At 39.9% G+C, this 16,624-nt stretch overlaps 2 protein-coding genes across 7 annotated transcripts in view; both read right to left on the reverse strand.

Moving 5' to 3' along the window:
* The window catches only part of AKT3 (AKT serine/threonine kinase 3), a 380,155-nt gene that overhangs the window by 15,684 nt on the left and 347,847 nt on the right, over positions 1–16,624 (reverse strand). The gene's annotated exons all lie outside the window — the stretch shown is intronic.
* Positions 13,785–16,624, reverse strand: part of CEP170 (centrosomal protein 170) — a 95,362-nt gene continuing 92,522 nt past the window's right edge. For all 6 annotated transcript variants that reach the window (XM_083856851.1, XM_083856850.1, XM_083856849.1 and 3 more), the window contains one exon: positions 13,785–16,142. In XM_083856851.1, the coding sequence (XP_083712977.1) occupies positions 15,856–16,142 (287 nt within the window). In that variant the 3' untranslated portion in view covers positions 13,785–15,855. The remainder of the gene's footprint in view (positions 16,143–16,624) is intronic.

Consider the following 16,624-nt stretch of genomic DNA (forward strand, 5'->3'; position numbering starts at 1 on the left):
CTGCAAATCAGAAGGTGGTTTAATGTCACTTGAGAAAAGCCATGCTGTAGTTTGAACTTTAATTTGATATCATTAACTGTGCACCATGACTAATGCTGAAATACTAAGGGCTGTTTCTCATGGACTCAAGTTTTCCCCCCAATGACCACTTTGGACACTGCACCATTCTTCAGATGAACATGAGAAATGCAAATGTTACAAAGGCAGATTTAATCCTTCAGTTATGTGATGGAAATATCTCAGGAGTTATAACGAAAAATCCCCATAGCTTTCTTACAAACCACTTTAATCACATTCTTTTCTCCAAGTTCAAGAAAATGTTATGAGATAGATGAGACAACGAGAAAGGTACCCTGTAGGGGATGACAGCACAGCACTCAAAACCAGAAACTTCCTTGTGTCACACTGTTCTGAAGTGTAAATGTGAATATCAGAAATCAAAGGCCACTACTATCAAGATTATTACATTAAATAGGAGAAAGATGTAACTGTCTTGGTTTCATTTCTATAAAGGCAAGGGGTTTCCCTTCAAGGTGAAGAAAAGCCCAACTGGGAGACTGACCAGATACTCTCTTCTCATATAAAAGGGTCTCTCATTCTTAAACCATTAGACCAGATAGTCCTGCTGACTAACCACCACATATTTAGGACCATTCTAGATGAGTTGAAAGGTGAAAGAAAAACCAGAACTTACATTTCAAAAGAAAATGGTGGAGGCAGAGCCAAAACACCAATAGCAAATGCTGGTGCTTCTTTCAGTGTCAAGGTAGGAGACGTTGCTTTACATGTTTTCCCTTCTCATTTCATTGACAATAAATATCCTACCTGCAGAGGACTTTTTTCAAGACTTTCAAGTTCAAATCCCCCCTTCTCCACCACTCTGAAGTGCACAGAAGCATGGAAACCTGCAGCACCAGGAGTTTTGCTATTGGACCTGGCTAGTGTTAGCCTGCCTTCCTCCTGCCCGTGGCAAAACCTGACCTTTGCTACAGCTATTCTTCCCTGAGTGAGCCAGACTTGCTTTAGCTCTCACTAGCTGGTTGTTTACAGGATCTGGCTGTCCACAGCTGCACTTAAACCAAGAAGAGTTGTTGCTCAGCCCTTGTAAGCATCTGGCAGTAGCAATAACAATAACATCATTATTTAAGCAGTTGATGCACAATCTCTTGCTGTGTTTCACTGCTGAGATTACATAGCACAAATCACTTATTTATAGCAGTTTATTAAAGCTATCTCAAGCTAATTTAAATTAATTTTGCTTGGTCACTTCTCATCTAATAGCTATTGTTCATCACTGTTCAGGTAACTCAAACTCCTAGAAGCAGTCAAATATGATGACTTATAATATTTTAAAGCTCAGTTATAGGTCACTGATGTAAATAATTATGCATGTTACTGAGAGCATGAAAAATCTGGAAACCATGATAAGTCCCAAATGCCATTTTGCAGCAAAGGGTTACCTTCTCAACATGCATTCAACTGCACTGCTCAGCACAGCTGCCATGTATTAATTCTTATTGATGGTGCCCTGGAAAACAGAGAGAATTAGGGAATAAGCACAGGCACAAAAATATCAAGCTGAAATACTGCTTTTGCTTCTTGTGCATTGTCTGTGGGATGGTGTTTCTCTGACTGCACCAATGTAATGGATGCTGTGAGAGAGGAAATGGTTTGAACAGCAGAAGCACTTCTCCTGAGGAGCTCTGTTGTGGGATTTCTTAAAAGTGACTGACTGGAGAAGCTCCCAACAACCAGAGAGACAGGGAGAAAAAAGGACAAATGTATCACATAGAGACAACCCACAAACAAATGAAATGTGTCAAATAAGTGAGGCTCATGGTGGCCAAATCTATAACAAGATTTGCTCACACACCAGATGACAAAAGGAAAACCCCTGAATGCTCATAATTGACTCAGACTCACAACAAAACAGTAAAAATTGGATATTTTTCGTCATGTCAAATGATAGAAAATGCACAAGGGGGTATCTAATGAACATGACACTCAAATGGCCTTTCCTGACCTTCTTCAGGACAAGGTGGCAGAAGCTGCTGCCTCACTGGGACAGACACTTTGTGGCTTCTGTTTGGTCTTCTGTGAATGGAATCAAGACCAGTGGATTTGTTCAACCTCTCAAGATGTCTCTGTCATTTGTTCATTTAATGTAGGAGAAAAAAACCTCAACTAATTCATTCAATTTTGCTTTAAACGTAGAGGCCAGCCTGGCAAGTGCACTCTGAGCTGTCATCATTTGACTGAAATTTGAGAGGCAGTGAACTTAGAGGATTTTTTGTACAGGATACAGGAATTCTTTGCTTGTTAAACAATTCCAAAATGCTTATTCTTGACAAGAGCTACTTTTCTGACTCCCCAGAAAAACTCAGGGATCACCATGGAGTTGGCAGACACACCCAGAATTTGAGGACTGCAGAATTAAGTTAAATCCATCTCTATTCTGCAGATAAGGATTTATTTATCTTCAACTTTGCTATTAGAAAGAACTCTTAGAAAACCCAGATGGAAATACATGATCCTGCTTTGCTCTTCAGAAAGCTGTTTGATAGTAAAACAAAAATAAATTAGTAATCTGTGTTAATCTAAGAAATGGTTTAAAACAACATAAAGAAAAACAGCCAAGAAAAGTTCTCATGAACCTTTTAAGACAGATTTTGCTTTTAGTCACAAGTTCCTCTCATTACAAAAGACAAGAATTACTAATTATGGTAGACCAAAGTAAAAATATAGGAGTCTGAGAAAGATACAGATTCAGCTATCAAATCTGGTCAAACTCTTTTAAATTCATTGTAATAAAGATGGGAAAATTTGCTGACGTACCTTGCAATGCAGCACTTCGCTGTGCACGCACCCTTCATCTGTTGTGCTGCCCTGGGTTGTAGTGTAGGATCTACACAAAATATTTATTCTATCACCATCTTCATGAACTGTTAAAACCAAGTGGGGCAGTGCTCTAGTGTTGGGCTCTCTTCTGTTAATGGCCCATCAACGCCTTGCCCATGACTCACAGGTAACTCCCTCCAGGAGTTATCTCTGTTTAATGGGCCATCAAGGACCCACTTCACACTCATCATCCCATTGTGAGATGCTCCACCCAGGGGGAGGAGCCAAGCAGTCTCACCTGGATATAATCTGGGATTTGGGACAGTACAAGCAGCTCTGACCCACTGGATTCCCAGAGGAGCAGAGCTACCAGACCTTTCTACAGGATCACTGCTTCAGGAAGAGCACCTCACCTGGACTGCTTCCACCATCCTGCTCAGGTTGTATTCTGACTGTCAGTGGTCCTTTGTGTTATTGCATTTATTTTATTTTATTTTTACCTTTTTACTTTTTTTCTTATTAAATTATATTTCTGACTTGGAGCCTCTCACTTGTTTTGCTTTCAAACCACGACATGTGCTTTGGCATAAAAAAGCAGCTGCTTGATATTCCTTCCAGCTTTACATCTGCCTCTTGAACGTATCTCTTCTACAGATAAACTGTGTCCACATCTGAACTGGCTCCTGGTGCTGTGCTCCATGCACCCAGCACATTGCTGTCCTACTCTTGCTGCCTTTATGGGTAATGTTGTGTACTCAGTGTGTGCTCCCTTCTTTGCTAAGGGTGCTAAGAGTGTTTGGAACTGAAGCAGCGGAGTGCAGAGTGTGGGAAGACGTGTCTCTGCCCACAGCAGGGGTTCTGGAACTTGCTAATTCTCTGATAAGCACGTGGATCTCCCTAGTGGGATGGACGCTGTGATGAGACTGTGAGAGCACTGAAAGGATCAAAAAGTCGTCTTCAAACAGGTCTCAATATGCTGAAAATCTTTTCAGTAAAGTGATATTCAGAGCTGGAATGACATAGTTAACCAGGCATGAGCCACAACTTTTTAAATAATTTTTGAGGGATAGAGATCAATCAATCTAATCCAGTTTTGTGTAGTCAGTGGAAACCTTTTTCTTTGCTCAGTTGTAATGTTAATATTAAGGATTTGATAGCCAGATTCTCAGCTTTATTTTGACTTGAATTCTCTGCAAAGCACAGGATCTTTTTGTAATCCTATTTTCTGGTGGAAATAAAAGAAGATTCTTTTTATTTTCTCTGTGTTAAATCTTGCTGGCCAAGTCAAGGGCAGCCAAAAACACAGGAGTTGATGAGAAACTATCAATCATGCAAGTAGTTCTAGAAACATGTTGCTCTTGAGGTGATCCCACTGGCTTTTAGCATAACACTGCAGTGCTGGTGGCTCTCCAAATCTCTTCACATCTGTTGTTACCTTCATAAACTCAGCTGGAGAATGAGGGGGACAGTCCAGAGAGCTACAACAGGAGCTTTAGTCCCTAAAAGCGCTGGGGCATGTTTGTCATGGCACTAACTGAGCAGGCAATTTTCAATCTGCATTAGTAATAGATTGTACAGCAGTCTTTCCATCTGGTAAAAGTTGGAAACTGTTCATTCATGCTTCACACAATTTTCTTCTGAATATCTGTCAGCAGGCCAAAAAAAAAAGGTACTCACAAAAAATAAGTGGTGGCCAAAGTTATTCTCTTTGCTATGCATGTGCTGACATATAAGGGATAAAAATAGTACAGTCATCCAGGTTCTCCAAAAGTCAAAGACAGATTCAGATACAGAAAGGTTTAAGCTTAGCCAGAATGATTCAAGTTAGAGTTCTGACATAAAAATGTCACTTAAAAAACAAGTTCAAAAAATGTGGAGAAACTTTGAAATGCAGAAGGATTTAAATTTGGGGAATAAAATTATTTTTGCCTGGACTACATATAAAGAGCAATCTCCATGAAGGGAATATTCAAGATACCTTTCCATTAATTTTTTCTCCAATTACTTCCCATAATTAAATTCTGACTGGTTGTTAGCACACTACTGGCTCAGTTAATAAGTCTTCTTGCCCAAAGTTCAGAGTCTGGCTTTTATTTAACAGTAAATGGTGGGGGGCATTGGGTTGAAAATCAAATATCAGCTTTCCAGTTCTCTTCCCTTTTTGACCCCAAGCAATTAATTGCATTTGGCTTCTCCATTTCTCAGTTTTGTTTGTGTATCTGGGCAAAAAACTGTTTGAGCCCATCCCCTGGTCTTCTTGATTTTCTGGATCAATTTACTAAACATTCGAGCTTCATCACACCTGACTGGTTCTGGCATCTCAGTGTAGCAATTGCCCTTTCCTCTCTTTCATGTTTTTGAAGCAGTTTGAGGGATTTCATAACCCCCCATAGGCATTTTCCTTCATTGCTTCAATCAACCCCATCTACATTTCACTTACCCTAAGAGGCAGCGTAAGCATTTACTGAAGCCTTCAAAGGCGTTTAAAATACAATGGACAAGATCAGCAGCCTCTTTTTATCTTATGTGGTAGACATAGAGGAAGTATTGCTTTCCAGACCCCTTGCTGACATTTCCCTCTCCTCCTGTGTCTCCTGGGAGCACTGGAAGGGCTGTCCCTGTCCCACAAGTGACACAGCCCAGCAGCTCTGGCTGCCCTGATGAGCGGCAGCGCTGACTTCTGCCAGCCTCCCTGCTCCAGAGTTAGGACATTAATGAGTTAGCAAAGCCCAACCAAAACCAGGACAGTGACCCCTGAGAGGCTGAAATGTTATGGTTAATGGCTCAGACATTGTTATGAAGTCTGCTACAAGAGACTGTATCAAACATGCATCCCGCTCTCTCCCCCAGGGAAGGGACCTTGGCATTCTCACCTGCCCTGAATGTAGATTAACCCACTGAACTCTATGTTTTGTGGAACCCTCAGCACCAAGAAGACCAGAAAAAGAGGATCAATGGGACACCATTGGGAGTCATGGAGTGGTGATATTCTCTACTTAATCTGTCTCTGCCACTCTCCTCTCCTCTCCTCTCCTCTCCTCTCCTCTCCTCTCCTCTCCTCTCCTCTCCTCTCCTCTCCTCTCCTCTCCTCTCCTCTCCTCTCCTCTCCTCTCCTCTCCTCTCCTCTCCTCTCCTCTCCTCTCCTCTCCTCTCCTCTCCTCTCCTCTCCTCTCCTCTCCTCTCCTCTCCTCTCCTCTCCTCTCCTCTCCTCTCCTCTCCTCTCCTCTCCTCTCCTCTCCTCTCCTCTCCTCTCCTCTCCTCTCCTCTCCTCTCCTCTCCTCTCCTCTCCTCTCCTCTCCTCTCCTCTCCTCTCCTCTCCTCCCCTCCCCTCCCCTCCCCTCCCCTCCCCTCCCCTCCCCTCCCCTCCCCTCCCCTCCCCTCCCCTCCCCTCCCCTCCCCTCCCCTCCCCTCCCCTCCCCTCCCCTCCCCTCCCCTCTCCTCTCCTCTCCTCTCCTCTCCTCTCCTCTCCTCTCCCTCGAGTCCTCCTGGGTAAGGAGAGTGTCTCCTCTGGACAGCCTGATTTTCCATACAGACAATCAACTTCTGAGAAGTCTCTGACACCTTGAATTTCTTTGCAGCATGACTCATTACTTGCTGAAACCCGGACTGGGAAAGTTGTTGCTGGATGTGCAGGTTTGCCTGAAAATTTGATAGAGGTTGGTCCAGTCAAAGCTTTACTTTCCTCCATTCTTTCTGTGAAACCTAAATTCTTTAAAAAATGTTTTATGGGAATTTTATTTCTCTTCATTTTATTTATTTGAGGAATTTCTGATCCTGATGGAAATGCATGTTGACGAGCTTTGAGTCCAGTGCATTATTTGTTGCAGCTTGGTTCAGCAGGAGTATCAGCTTTCCTTAGAAGCTCTGCTGCTACAAACAGCAGCACTGCTTGTTTTTATTATCCAGGCCAGTGCACTGGTTTCTATCAGAGAGAAAATCAGTAAGACAAATCTAGAATATCCCATGGTGAAATTATCTCACAGGATGCCAGAGTCAGAATGGGCCAGGGAGAACTTGACTCTCTTGAAATAACCACTCTCCCACCTCTGGTTTCTCCTTTGACAGCAATGCTAAACAAACTTGTACAGAATGCAGGATTAGCCACTTAGCTCTGTCCTTCCAGATCTCTGAGAAAATGAAAGCTTGCAATCCTTTAAGCACTAACTTTGTATAGCTTAATGGCAGCCATGATAAAGAAATTAGAAAATTTTTCAAAGGAAGGCAGATCTAATGGGCCATGTGGCCTTTCTCAAGAGCTAAAACTTAAATTCTTGGTAAAATGGCAGCTTAACTACAAAACTTTAGAGTCTTTAGATGTTTTTTTTTCTTCTTCCAGATGTATCCATGTGCTTGACAAGGTGTTTCATCATGTTTTCCTTTTTTTCTGATATGTTGATAGGACATTTAACATATACGAAGAAAACATGTCCAATCAATAACTGAGCCTCTAGACCACAATGTTTCTATAGAACCCTCTAGAAACACCTGGGGTCTGCAGCTGTGTCCTTCAGGGAAACTGCTTTATCACTATCTCTCAAATACTGCTGATACTTTTTGTACAACTGAACAAAAACCACTTGAGTAGATGCCTTTCACTCTGGGCTTCTGCAAACATTTAGAAATGTAATCCATACATTAGAAAACTAAAATAAATGGCTACATCAGTGCTTCTGCAGTGCTGCGAAAGTAGCAGCAAATCCAAGCCCCAGGTACCAGTGGCTGAATATGCCTATTGATACAATCTCTGTTAGTCCATTAAATCTTGAGAATAAAATAATTGGACTTTTTAAACATATGCACATAAACCAAGATAATTTGCATTGAGAATTAGAACACTTCAAGCACAGGCAGACCACATTAATTCAAATAAAACTGATATACATCATTGCATCCGGTGTAAAGAAACAGGGATTAACCTGAAAAAAAGGAACTTTCAGGACACATGGAAATTCTGAGATATGAGGGTTACAGCTCCATGGTTAACAGAAAGAAGATACTATCCCAAAATGCCAAGTTAGCTTCCTGCTGCAACCAGCTGCTGGGGAGGCTGCCAAGACCAGCTAATGCAGCTCACTGGGATAGGTACCCACATCTCAGCAGCTCCAAACACACCAGCAAGGGGCACTGGGGAAAGAGAAGAAGTGAGCAAAACTGACCTGGCTGGAAAGACACAGGGCTCTGGCTCTGTCACAGTGACTCAAAAGTTGGGGATAATTTTGATATTAAACATGGGCACCGTCAGATCAAGAGGCACATTTTTAGTACCACCAGGCTAGGCCAACACCAGTATGTTGTCACTTACTGAGATTTTGGTGATGCCAGAACCTTGTCTCACCAAGAGGGAGGAAACAAGATTTTTCTGAGTCCCTTTTCCCATCTGTAAGACCAGGATAAAATATTTCCTCATAGAAATTTCATAAGAGAATGAATGTTTGTGAAGTGCTTGAAAGGAGAAAAGCACCACTGGAAGGTAAAATCTTGTTACTGTTTCTTTGACTTCAATACTGCAGTGAAAGCCTGAAAGCAATATTGATGTTTGCAGAATTATCTGCACTAGTCCTCAGCACTGCCATCTGGGAGGCTCCAGAAAGTGCTAAGACCAGTTCATGGATCTGCAGTGGCTCTCCAAAACTCATTTAGTGTCAAGCTTTTCACTGTGTCTCCCTGGAGAAAATCCTTAATTAGAAATTCCATTCAGACATGCTTTTTAATCATACCTATTATTCTGTGGATTTTTTTCCTTCTATCCTATGCCTGCCGTTTTTTCACTTATTGCATTTTAAGCAGTAAGACAAGTTCCAGTGTGTTTCCTCATCTGGACAAATTTAAATATCAATGAAAAGAAATCATTGATGTCAGTCAGGATTAATTTTCCCTAGTAATTTTAAAATCATTGCTTTTGCAATGTCATGGTAAAGCTTATAACCAACTTATTTAAAAATACTTGTACTGGGGACAGCTTTTCTGAATTTTACATAACTGCATAGAAGTGAACACCAAAATGTAGTGATCTGGGTTTGCACTCAGATAAGCAAGTACAAAACTTTGGCTGCATGAACCTTTCCATTGTCTCCATGGAGACAGGCTCTGTCTGAATAAACTTGTAATTCACTGCTGGAGCTCTAAGGGACAAGTGCACAATTTAATTGACAGTTTTCTTCCAGTGACATAAAATCCATGTATTTTCCAAAGCAAATCACTTCATCATTAAAAGGGAAATGATGGATTTCTTTATTCATGTCACTTTTAACTTCGAAAATGCTTTTTACTCTCCTACAAGGAAAGGCTAAGAGAACTGGGATTGTTCATCCGGGAGAAGAGTATACTTCAGGATAACGTAACTGTAGCCTTTCAGTACCTGAAGTGAGCCTGCAGGAAAGATGGAGAGAGACTTTTTACAAGGACATATAGTGATAGGACTAAGGGAAGTGGCTTCAACCAGGAGAGAGTAGATTTAAAGAGAGTAGATTTTAGATTAAACAGGAAAATCATCTTTACTGTAAGTGTGGTGATGTACTATAACAAGTTGCACAGAGAAATTGTAAATGCCCCACCCCTGGAAGTGTTTAAGGTCAGGTTGGATGGGGCTTTGAGCAACCTGGTCTGGTTGCAGATTCCCTGCCCATTGAAACCAGGTCTTTAAGGTCCCTTCTATCCCAAGCCATTCTTTTATTCTCTGATTCCGTGGTAAAATACTTAAATTAGCCAAAGTTAGGAATATAAATACTCAAACACATTCTCAAAACTACAAGCAAAAAATGTTGCTTGCACCAAAGAGCAAACCCTGCTCATGCAGCTTGAAACACAGCTCTGAAGGTCTGTACGCCTGAGGCTCACGGTAGGGCTGAGATAAGCCACTGAGCTGTGTTTTCAATTTTGTGTTTGAACTTCTGCTGCCCCTGGAGTAATAACTTCAGTGAAGCCTCAGATGTGGCTTTCAATATGTTATATTGAAACATATTGTTTTTAAACCCGCAAAGGTGTTCAAGAGGATCTAAATTTGAGATGTGCACTTTATACACTTAGAAAATCAACTCAAGATATTACTAAAGCAACACTTTTACCTCAGACTTGTGATGGGAAGAAAGCAATTTATTAGGTGTTCAGAATAGTGCATAAATTGCATTTTAAAAAGTGGATTTTTCTTAACAACCATCTGCTCAGCTGCCCATCATACTGACAGCAGCAATCACATGAGGAGCCTGGTTTGTGTAAATTCCTTGCATGTAAGAAAACAAAAAGAAAGAATGGACATGATTGTGCAGCAAATTTTTTGTTAGCAGTTGAGTTCCTGAGTTTGCAGGTAACAAGATTACAATATTATACACCTGCACATCTTTAGTCAGTTACTGAAATTTTGTCTATGAAGTCCAAAAATTATTTCAGAAAAACATAAAACAAGCTACACTGGGGGATATGAATTTGTTTGGAGGGTTTTATTCCATTGTATGGAAAGTGCTGCCTATTGGTTCAGCCAGTTGGAGAACTATTCCAGCTATTCTGCAGAGTGAAAAATTACATGATTAGTGATGTGTGCAGTAACTCCCACATACTTCCAGCTGCCATCCCCTGCCAGGGAGCAGGGGGGCTGTAGGCTTTCTTGCACCTGAGACCCACCTTGGAGCAGGAAAAATATTTTCCTACACAGGTTCTTAACAGCTCTGGAAGTACGATTCTTGCAGACAAATTCTTATTTGCCTCCTGCATCTTACAATTCTCCTTTGTGCTAAAGCTGCCTTTAACCAACTGCATGGTTCTGTCACACCTACTGCCATGGGTGTGTTCCCTCCCCACTCCCCTTCACTTCTGTTCATCTCTGTCATTTGATTTCTTTCAAAAGCTCTTTTTAAAAGTTTGCTTAACTTTCTGCACTCCACTGAGTCTTCTAATCCAGTAACATCTGCTGAGAATATGGTATCCTTCCTGATAATTTATAAATCTTTTGCTATACTGGGAAATACCATTTATGACATTTTCTTCAATAGCTTTATTAGAGTATTTAATTTCTGAATACTTTTAAAACTTCCTGAATTATCGGCAGTCATTTCCCTCATCTCTCAACAAAATCAGTCATGGATAACCCAAACCACAACTCACGTCCACATCTGGTTTCTTTCCTCAATGAATTTTTCTCAACTTATAAATCACATTACCCCAGAAGTGATGCTGAAAATGAAATGTGAAGTCACCTGGTAACTTGTTAAGTTTATATATAATCCTCATTCTTTGTGCTTGGCTTCGTACAGGTCCATGTCTCCATACAGAGCTTAGAAATCTCATGTTGCCCATTTTTGTTTAAAACATTAATTTTAATAATAAAACTTTCTCTTAAGATCACAGTTTGGTTCAAAGATAATTCTGCTTCTGTTATTTCTTATAAAAATATTTATTTTAAAAAATCTTTAGATTTTTGATACTTCTAGCTATTCCATAGTAGCAGAAAGCCTCATCAACACATCTATTCATCTTCTGAAATAGGTCTAAAAATGCTAGTTCTAAGGAATTGATAGACAACAGCAGCAAACTTAGCAAGGACATGTTAATTGGCAAGTGGAAATGTAGGACTGCCCTTGAAAGGAACAAATCTCTTTATCCTCTCACTCCATCCCCAAGACCTTAGTGTTTGAATAATTTTGGCAAGTATTACTTGAAAATGTTGCCCTATATTGCCGTAAGAGTAATCAATAACTACCTGTTTTAATACAGCCTCCGCAGAGGGTGAATTTTCTAACACCCTCTCATTTTAAGAGCTCACCCCAGACATGAGGTAAAAACTGTTTCAAAAAATACTAACTGCTGGTGAAGCTGTCAGCGAGACAAGTTTTCACTGTTAACTGTGGTCTCATTGGAACAGGTAAAGATCTTTGACAACAGGCTTTCAGTTCTCTTATTCTGCTTTAAAGTATTTCCAGGGATGCATTATCCCATTTGTTTGCTAAATGCATTTTTCCTCCCAAAATATGTGACTATCGAGAAAAGAATCTAAAAAGGAAATGCCTTGCTCCCCCAGCCAGTGCTCTATTGGCTGTCATTGGCAGGAACAGCATTGACTGAGGCATACCAAGCTGAAAATAAAAATTGTTTTTACAAGTTACTGAGCTAGTGCAGCTGGAAATGCTCTTCAGCATTAGAGAGTTGTCCTTTGACAGTATTGCCAAGACAGATGTTGTCGGATGTATTTAAGATTTGGCAATCATGGCTGAACTACCAGGATTGTAACTCTGTCAGCATTTACGAATCTAGCTCTATTTCAAGTCATAGGTGACATTCTTATTCTCGAAAAACTCTGATTATTCACCAAGATGAAGTGAAACAACTTGTATGGTGAGTGGCCAAGTTTCTTCCTTGTAATTCTCTTCAGATACAAAAGACTCAGTGGTAAAAAATCTCCTTGGCAGGCAGCGAGTGGCCTCCTTTTACTGTACACACCATGTCATCGATGCTTCATGCACTCTTGCATGAAGGAACACCCTTGCTTTCATGGCTGCATGTCAAAGCAGTAATTGTAGATCCTTCCTATGCTTAAAATCTTCAATTTGAATTTAATTCAAACTAAAAATGCCTTCCAACAGGCATTGACTGGAAGTCAGTTTTTGGTATGAGGCAAAATGTTGTTCTCTTGTTCTCTTCTGAGATTGCAGTACCAGTTGCTTTGGTATAATGTACATGCTGTGGTGAAACACCAACTTACTGTTACCAGGTGAGGCACACAAATCATGCCCTTAGCTTTATTTGTCTGCTACAGCCAGATGTGAATGTCATTACAAGAAGCCGTTGGGTGTAGAATTCGAGCAGTGCATATAGCCAAGGGAGGAGCCACCAGTGCTGATGAGAAAAGGCTTGAATTCTGCTTTCCCTGTGTCCTGGCATGTCAGCACCACTTGGTGGTGTCTAAAGGGAGCACATGATTGGTGCCATCTGCCTGGATTTCCTAAATACTTCTGAATAACAACCCTGCATAACCTTGGCTACAAGTAGAGTAGTCCAATAAAAAAATCTATATGGGAAGAGTTACACTTCTGCTTAAACATCAGGGAGTCTGCAGATGAGAATACAAACCTGGAAGTGCATTCCTCTGTCCTCTGCAATGACAGAGGGATGCTGGCAACAAGTGAGGAAATGATAGCAGATAATGAAGCTGGAGGATATGAAGAAGTCCTGTGCAAGGGGAAAGCCCTTGTAACCTTCTCACAATTTTGACAGTACCAACCTGGCATCTCTGAAGAGCAGCCCCTGCAGAGCTGAGTGCTAGTGAGTGTTGTTACTGTGTGCCGTTAGTGCTGCCTTATTGCCAGCAGGCTGGGATATAAAGGAAAAATACATACACAGAAGCAAGATCAGAGCGGCTGATGCTGAGTCACAGCAAAGCTCAGCAACACCAAAATGCTTAACTTGGGAAGAAATTCTTGGAGCTTTTACTAAATTCAAGGTTTTGTTCCTGCATGAAGCCAGCTAAGAAAAAGCAATTTAGTGTCTTGCAGGAAAAGCATGCATAGAGTCAAACCTGGGACAAAAGAAAAAAAAGGCACCAGTCTGGAGCCAAATCAGCCATTTCAGTAAAGTTTTCCGATATGTGAAGCAGAGGGAAAACAGTCTGATAACCATCTACTGTTGCAGCTGGCAGGTGCATTAAAACTCACTTTCACTCTACAAAGGGAAACAGATCCACTGTTCGGTGACTGGAATGCTGGATTATTTTTGCCTCTAGCTTTGCACACAAAATCAATTGAAGTGTGGAAAAGAACCTGAGTATGGGAAAGTGAGCCAATACTGTCAGCACAGAATAAATGATACAGTGGTGGCAATGACAGAACTTCTTCTGGAGAGAAGATATTTATGAAAAAATGTAAGTTCCTATTTCAGTAAAAGTGAATTATTCTGCAGAAAGATTGTGTGAACTTCCCAGCTCTCAATTACATATTCACACATTTGTAAAGTTCCAGAAACACTTTATTTAAAAATGGAGTTGTAAATGCATATAACAAAATAACATACATAATAAATGTAACAAAAATAAATAAGGAGAACATGTCCATACAAAATAATAACATAGTAATGCAAAATGCTTATTTCACAACATAAAGGTAAAAACGCCTGAAATAACACAAACAGAATCTCGTATGAAGAGCCTGCACTTTTAATCCTTCCTAGCCATTTCCTACTTTCCACTTGAATCTGCAGAAAAATTATGTTCCCAAGCATTAAACAAAAGAAGGAATTATGGTGATGGTTTGGTACACTCAGTTTTCAACACCTAGCTCTAGTTTCCATTTATTTTTGCCCTTCTGCACCTTCAGAAAGTTTTCCTGTAGCCTCTGTAAACTAGTGTCATTCAGGCTCCCACAGTTAGCTGGAGTAGAGCATATTGAGTCATACATGAAGACTGTTTGCTTTTAATTTTTTTAAAGAAAATATGAAATCCATTATACAACAGATTAGTGGTTTTGTTTTTACATCTCTACAAAAAAAGTTTTTGCATCTTTATTAACTGGTCCAACTTTTACTGATTTCTGAAAGCCTGTACAATTTAAAAGTGTACAGAAAGTAGGTTTTTTAAAAACAAATCTCATATAGGATTATTGCTGAAATATTAAAGACCATTTCATAAAAGCTGCAAAACTGTATCTTTAACCTTAATATATAGAGACTGATGCAAACATAAGAAAATTCCAGTCTATTTGTTACATTTAACAGAAAAAACATTCCTCCAAATTACAGTGTTCTGGAAATACAAAGTAATTTACTTTATGTTTTTTATTATTTCCAAATGTTAAGTTACTGGGACAACTGATAAGGAAAATAGGCTTATATAGGAAACTTTAAATAGACTTGCTTTTCAGTGGTTTAAGCAAAATGTCCATGTTAGCAGTCGTCGTCCAGAATCCTTTTAAACATGTAAGACAGGGACAGTTTTACTAGCAAGACTACAGGAAAATATACAGAAGCAAATAAAATCATTTGCTTGGGAGTGCATCTATCGATAAGCAAATCATGACAACTCAATTTCCAAGTTCCCTAAAGAAAATTTTACATCTCATGATCATTCCAAATAAACAGTAATTTCTTCTGTAAGCTTATGTTGCATTTGGATTGGTGAGAGCCCATTTGCCTCAATATGCTTTAATATGTCCCACATTGCTATATGTTCAAATTTGTTTCCTAGTTAGTTTCAACAAAGATTTGGACAGAGATGAGATATGAAATACTTATACTTTCATTAACATCAGAAGGACTTTTAAAGAAGATCAAAAAGTGCCAAATAGTCTTTTCAGAAAGTGGATTTAAACACTGTAATGATAATACAAGGACAGTATTATCAGTTTTCTATGTACACCAAAACACTGCTTGCTGTCCAACGATATCGATATGTTCACCTACCACTCCCAGCAAATCTTAGTGCAAACATAATATGTGAACTTATTTGTAAACCCCAAGACAATTTACGCAGCAACAAGGTTACATAAACCACAGAACTGTTTGAGATTTTCCAGTATATGAGAATGAATGCTTTTTTCTGAAATCTGTCTTACTTTTGCAGTAATGTGTCATTGTAGTCAAAGATAATGTTTCCTATATAAATCATCTAATTCAGAATCAAACGTAACTGTTCAACAGTTCTATACAAGCTTTAGAGGAGGAAGTCTGTTCATCAGAGCAGCTTGGCAAAGAGATCTGGGGTTTTCAGTAAATGTTAGACTGCTTGCATGGCTTTTAAAAAGAAATAAATCTATTAAGGGAAAACTGCTGATATAATAATTTTTTTGCAAAGCACACAACCACAAAGGGCAAACCTGCCACAATCTGCTTTCCTACACTGGTATCTATGCATATCTTTATGATTTGAAAAGGATTTGTGTGACAATCAAAGCATCACAATTAAAGAAAAACTGGTTTAATAAAACAACCGCTGTTTGACCAAGACTTTTTTTTTTTTTTAATTATAAAAACAAACATTATAAGTTTTCCTTGATTTCTAAACATTCCACATGAAAGGTTTTTGTATCAAACACTGAGATGTCACTCACGCAGGGTGGCATCTTCTTCTTCCCCATCTGGGTTAAACCTGTTGAAATGTATGCTGAAATCTGCCTCGGATTCAGCATTTTCCAATTCAGCTGCCGCAGGGCCGGTGGTGGGACGGGCAGCCCGAGGCTCGGACTGGCAGTTTGCCTGTGCTGGCGCCCGGGGGCCTTGCGAAACAGGGCTGGACTTCGCCTTGGGCTGAGCTGGTAAGATGGGGCTGCCGAATCCCAAGTTGCTCAGAGCATCCAGGGTACCGTCAGGGTCAATCATGGCATTAATAGCTAAGCAATCAAGAAGAGATGAGGAGGATAGGGAAGAAGCCATAAAAAATATGATTTTTCTATTACTATAAAAATATGGAAATCCTTATCTCGCACTTTTATTTTTATGATGACAGATATGAATTTTTATGTATGCTGCCCATGAGAAAGAAATGGTGTATCCACCATAGATGTAAACTGATAAATATATTCAAAAGCAGTTACATATATTAAAACTTAAGATGAAATGAAACTGCACAAACTAAACATGAACTGATGTATGGACAGGAAACAGAGAAGATAAACCACCTGCGATTAGGTTATAGGGACTGAAGGATGGTTTTAATTTAAGTGACTTTTCCTCTTGTTGTTACCATTACATTATGCTTTGTTCCACACCCCGCCCCCCTCCAGAAAATAGCCATAGTTGCTGATTCCATGTTTGAATGAAATTTGTATAAAAGAGCAGTCATTTATCCACACAGAGAGGGAAAACTGAAGTA

Source organism: Zosterops lateralis, assembly GCF_965231275.1.
Source record: "Zosterops lateralis genome assembly, chromosome: 3".
Classification (NCBI taxonomy): Eukaryota; Metazoa; Chordata; class Aves; order Passeriformes; family Zosteropidae; genus Zosterops; species Zosterops lateralis.